Below are 6,142 nucleotides of genomic sequence, written 5' to 3'. Positions count from 1 at the left end.
GTCAAAAATCCGATAGAATTTTTCCTCGAATAACTCAATCACATACATGGCAATTGACATATTATTATTAGTCACAAAAGCCCTCGAACAATGTATTTTAACAATCTTTTGCGCAATTAATTGATTAAATTTAGATATAAAAAACTGATAGCGGTGTATTTCGGCTCGAAAATGTTAGATGATAATATGAAATTTTATTGTAGTGATTAACACGAAAGAGAAAGTATGAGGGGTGATTTGGATAAATGACAAGGGTTTACCGTTTGTTAAGCCCGTCTTCTTCGCCTGCTTAGTTTTTGTACGCACTTCACGTTCACTCAGCGCACAAACTCTCGGTTCCAATTCCCGCTCTCCTTTTCTCGCCAAATCTTCGCTTTCTCACCGGCGTAGGGTTCGGATTCGGCCATGCATCGCTCTCCTGTGGGCGCTCGATGATCTCGTTTCTTCTGCGCTTGCCTATCTGTTCGGGGTTGGGCGCTACTCGTCCGGACGAAGACGAGGGCTCAGGTTCTGTGGATTCCTTTCCTGTCATTCTACATTTCTATAGCGCTTCCTGATTGCCTCTGTGATGGGTTGAGTCGGTATTTTAGGGGTTGCTTCTTTTATTTCCCGATTCAAGGTTCCGCTTTGTGATAGGTAGTGGGACAAAAAAATGAAAGATTTGTAATTTCCGAATTGTTGGGTTGTTTATCTTTTAGTTCGCTTGTTCGTGTTGATTCATGGGCAAGTCAAGGCTTCTTCCTTCCAGATTGGGGGCCGCTTTGTCATTCGTGAATTGTGCTTTTGCTTTCACTCGGATTTAACAGACTTTTCCCTTTGTTTCCTTGTAAAAAGTTCCCAATTTTCTACTACTTTTTTTCCCCTTCCCTATTGAAAGTTTAGAGTTTGAGAAAAAGTTGAGGTGAATAGCTCCAAATTAAAAATTTATTGCGTGTTACAGGATATTCTTTCTCTTGATTTTTGCCTTTTCTTTAAAAAAAAGTTCGGGATAGATTCAAGTGATCAACATGCTGAAGTGCCCAATTTCTTTTTCAAGACTTGCAGTCCAATCTGCGTAGTGTCCACTGACGAAAGGAAGGACTCGTAGATATGGGTTGTGTCTGTTGCTGTTTGCGCTTTCTGTTCTTTCATAATAAGGTATGTTTCTTGCAATGTTGTTTTGGTTCATCTGATGAGTAATTCTAGTTGATAAATTTTGGATAACGATGCTCCTCGTACTGGTTGATTCTTGTAAACAAACTTCCTTATATACACTACTCTCAAGCAAGAATTATTAGGAAATGACAATTTTGTAATGCATTAACTCCCTCAAGAGAATATAATGGATATAAATTTATTTGCGAATAGAAGTTTAAGTTTATATGGTTCTTCACAATTACTTCTTTTTAAAATTTTCTCTGAAATGCTGTTGTCCTGTTTCTTCAATGATTGTAGTTGTCCTAATCTTGCTTTGTAACCGTGACATATATTGTAATAAGAGAATCCTACTAGAATCTCTTTTTTCATCTCATCAAAAATTATAATTTGCATACTAATTTAATCATATGAAAGCTTTTTCCATGCTTCAAAAGTATCTAATCTGTAACTCAACGCATAAGCTCAGGTAGTCTTTAATATTGACAATTTTGGTCAATCAGTCCTGGAGTACTAACAAAAAGCAATTTGAAGATTTCAACAATTTAGTACCTTTGATATATATTAGATGTTGGAAACCAAGATTATGTACATAAGATCCTACCACGTCGATAATGATTTCTGCATGCTTTTCTTTTGTTTTTTTAAGCTGTAAACAATAAATATAGCTCTTTTCTAAGCTAATCACATATGTCACTCTTCATCATGCATTGTGTCACATTAAGCTACTAGTTTTGAACTAATTTTATATGTTAAGCATATCACGTATAGATGATTTTAGGAAAGAAGCACATCCAATCAAAAGCTAATTTTAAGATACATCTAAACAGTATTTAACAGAATGGTAACTGCTTTCACCAGTCATCACACAGTTTATCCAACCATAGCTAACATTAGATTGGCTTTTACAGATGAACTTATTCCGTAACCGTTTTATTTTCCTTTCTGGATCAGAGATATTATACTACAAGAACAATTGTGTTCTCAATTTCACTATTTATAACCTTTTTTAACACTTCCAATCATTAACTGGTATGTGGGTCCTCAAGCTAATAAGCAAGCAGCCAAGGTCTGACAAGTGTGATTAACTGTTGAACATGTATGAATTCAATTGTAAGATTGCATTATTAAGTACTAACCTATTTTGATTATGCATTACGGTTCATTGTTCAGAAGAAAAAAGCTATTGTTCCCAATTCCTCGGAACAAGTCAATGCTGCACATAATACAGCCAATTCTTTGTCAAACAATGTTCCTAGTGGATACCAGCCACAGAGACAGAATGTTGACTCTCAGTCGGAACAAGCCAAAGGTCCTGCTGTTGCTTCAGATGATCAGGGGAGAACTGCCGTTCCTCTGTCAAACAATGAGCCCAGGGGCTTCGAACAGGAGAGACGAAATGATGGCCTTGTGGTAGGGCATGCAGAAACTGTTAACTCTCAGTCGGAACATGCCAACGATCCTGCTGTTCCTTCAGATGATCAGGGGAGAGCTGCTGTTCCTCTGTCAAACAATGAGCCCAGGGGCTTCGAACAGGAGAGACGAAATGATGGCCTTGTGTTAGGGCATGCAGAAACTGTTAGCTCTCAGTCGGAACATGCCAACGATCCTGCTGTTCCTTCAGATGAGCAGGGGAGAGCTGCTGTTCCTCTGTCAAACAATGAGCCCAGGGGCTTCGAACAGGAGAGACAAAATGATGGCCTTGTGTTAGGGAATGCAGAAACTCTAGCAGGTCCCCAAAATTCTATATTAGACAGATGTGGAAACGGATCTGCTGATGGAGAAGGGTTGAAAGCTTGCCTTTCTTGGAATTTGAAGGATCAGCTGTCATTAGAAACTACTGCTATAGGAACAAATCTTTATCCAGCATCTCAAGAAGAAGACGTGTGCCCAATTTGCTTTGAGGGTAAGTTAATTACGCTATATAATTTGATTTGATATGCAAATTTCATGGTTATTTGGTTTGGTATGTCTCAGATTGCATTAACCTCCTTGAACTGTTAAATAAATTCACTTGTATTTGTTTACAGATTACACAACTGAAAATCCAAAAACTACTTTGCAATGTAACCATGAGTTCCACCTTGGCTGTATATACGAATGGATGGAGCGAAGTTGTGCCTGCCCTTTCTGTAGCAAGGTATAACTATTCCCTTTAGAGCGAAAAAAAATAATCTTTTATTAGAATCCCTATCTGTATGTATCAAAATCGAAGCTTTTTTTAGGCAACACAAAAATATGCATGACGGTATTTTTTGCTATGCTACTCAATAGTTACGGGGCATCGGCTTGTAATGAACCCTTTTGAGGGAGCTGGCTATGCAATTTACATTACCTTATAAAGTAAAACATAATAGAAGTATGGAAAAGAGAGTATCCAGGAGATGGATATTATATCAACTGGCTGTTACCTTGTCCTTGGATTAGATTCTTCATGTTAGAGGACCAAGGAAGTGTGAAACTTCTTCCATTAAGTATCATAAATGAGGCCTCCATAAAAATGCCGAGTACCAAAAATCTCCTATCTAATTATCTTAGACATTATGAGTTGGAATGGACATCCCATTTGGGCTTTACATATGAAATCCAGTTGCATACACCTTGTAAGTTGAGTTTCATTACTACCTTTTGTTCTACCAAGTAAGATTCTCCTGTGCATAGCTACCAAGGATGCCAGAGTGTCTTAGGTTGGCATGCGGTATTGGAATGACCCTTCCCTTTTGGGCTTCCATATTTTTTATGGGAAGGTTAATTGCTTCAAAATAGGTATGTATGTTGATTTGCCACATTGGTTGAACAATTTATTCAGATTCTTAAAGATTCTGGAACAATTTCAGATTTTATGATTGAATCACAAGTGAAGAATCAGTAAGGTCAAAGACATTATATATGACAATAAGTTAAAGATTGAAAAAGTTATTCTGAAATAATCATCACTTTATATACATAACGCTCCAATTTATCTGCTATCCTGCTAATTATCTTTTTGTTCCTCTTCCAGATAATGCTATTTGATGAAGATGCATGAACTTGCCTGGCATTCTTTCTAGTGGTTACCTCCCTCAACATTTGCTAATTCTACTGTGAATGGAAACACTTTACTCATTGTTTCGATTTTTTTCCTCGCCACACTGTTCTGAATTATTTAGTTGAGAAATTTTTTGGTTACTTGCCCATAGTGCATTATATAAAAGCAAAAAACTATCATAGCATTGCCTTCAATTTTTAGTTCTTTACCATATTTTGTTTGTCTTTCTGTTGGTCTTTCTACAGCCAACTTTAATTGCTTTATCTTGAAGTATTGGAAGTAACATAAGCATTGATTAATCTGGAAAAGCAAGTCTCGCACCCAAGTTACCATCAAGAATACACACATTACAAGCCAACCATCACAACTAGATTTCTCTAACACAGATGCGAAAGAGATATCCTTAAGAACTAAACCGTCGGGTATTAGGTGCAGCTGCTTCAAATGCTCTCAGGAACTCTTTAGGTGGTTGACCTCCATTGGCCTCGTATTTATCTGATGGTAAATAAGTTAGGAATGTGTTCTACAAAATGTGGGACTGCTATGATGTTTGAAGAATCCTTTCCAAGTTCTTCCCGCACCTTGTCCACCCCTTTATTCTCATCTTTGAACCATTCGTCTGCTCCTTGTTTCGCAACCTTGTGGCCCCATTCATAGAAGTTATCATGTTCATCTCTCTTGCTCACTCATTAGACATGTCAAGTCAACTATGCAAGCTAGAGAAGCCAGTAAGTGGAGTACTCGTTTGAGGATGAACTTGCTGCTGGGTTATAGACTTAGGGAAGAGAGATAAGGAGGATTTTTTTTTTTTTTTGTTTTTTTGTTTTTTTGAAGAAATGAACCTCAAGGGATTCAAATCTTAATACAAATTTATCATACAAGTGTCAATTCAGTTATGCTGGGGGCGAATAATAGGAAATTCTGCTCAGAACATTCGGTTGTATAGTTAATACTAGCAGCAAACACTACTTTCCTCGAGATCTTGTTTTGCTCCTAAGTAGCCCCCGGGGTTATGGTGCAGCGGTAGGGCATCTAAGTTGTCACCCAGGTACCTTCGGTTCGAGCCCTAGCTATGGCGAATTTGTAAGAATTTTTCCTCCAAATGAGACACGCAACTAAAGGATGTTGGACTCCTGGGCCGCCCGCTGCAAGCGCTTCTCGATTTACCCTGGTGGCGGGTGGAAAATTTTCGTGGAGTTGGGCCAGTCACCCCAGGTTCAACGTTACCTAGCTTGATTAATCATTTTTTTTTTGTTTTGCTCCTAAGTGGCTTCCCCGTAGGGAAGAATGCCAGAAACCTTAGTTGGAAGTTTCTTGCGCAAAAATCTAAAAACACCCTATTTTTAATGGAATCATCAAAGGGCCTTCACATTGTAGCAGCTAAGAAATCATAGTTACTATAACTGCTGTAACAACTATAATTTTGTAGCTGCTACAATACAGATTTGACTTACTCATCTAACATTCATATTGTAGCAACTACGTAGTTATAGTTGCTACAATATGTGTAGTAGCTAATTTCGTAAATTTATCTATGATGCGTCCAATTGGTTTAGAATTTAATCTATATGATGGGAGCTTGAGGACAACTGTATCATTTTACAAGGACTAATGGAGTGAGACACCCTTTTTATATATATATAAAAGCAGTGTTCGAAAAATCGGTCTAGGCGGCCGCCTAGGCCCTAGGCGCTGACTAATCGATCGATTCGTTTAGGTACGACAAAAATAGTGTAGGGTTTTCATGACTTTTTTTAGTTTGAATTTTTAAATTTAAAGCCCAATTAGAAAAACAGAAATGTAATATTTTTTTTTATTGGGCTTAAGTTTTATAAGTCCTAAACTTTTGTCCAACAAGAAAATCGATTTGTTAGCTTGCCCTAGTGGTTAGCACCAAACTTCATCTTCAACGTACTAAGTAATCAAAGTTGAAGAAATCAGAGCAAATGAAGAAACCCACATTCATGAGAAATCAAAGAG

At 37.6% G+C, this 6,142-nt stretch overlaps 1 protein-coding gene across 1 annotated transcript; it reads left to right on the top strand.

Moving 5' to 3' along the window:
* The first annotated feature begins 242 nt into the window (after positions 1–242).
* Positions 243–4,139, top strand: LOC122023292 (E3 ubiquitin-protein ligase RNF6-like). The gene is made up of 6 exons (XM_042581352.1): positions 243–507; positions 1,037–1,137; positions 2,308–3,040; positions 3,165–3,274; positions 3,944–4,002; positions 4,136–4,139. Exons 2-6 carry the CDS (start codon positions 1,090–1,092, stop codon positions 4,137–4,139), a joined length of 954 nt encoding a protein of 317 aa, XP_042437286.1. The 5' UTR covers positions 243–507; positions 1,037–1,089.
* Positions 4,140–6,142: the final 2,003 nt, after the last annotated feature.

Source organism: Zingiber officinale, chromosome 9B, assembly GCF_018446385.1.
Source record: "Zingiber officinale cultivar Zhangliang chromosome 9B, Zo_v1.1, whole genome shotgun sequence".
Classification (NCBI taxonomy): Eukaryota; Viridiplantae; Streptophyta; class Magnoliopsida; order Zingiberales; family Zingiberaceae; genus Zingiber; species Zingiber officinale.
Note: the sequence above shows the minus strand (reverse complement) of the source record. Positions and strands in the feature narration are given on the sequence as shown.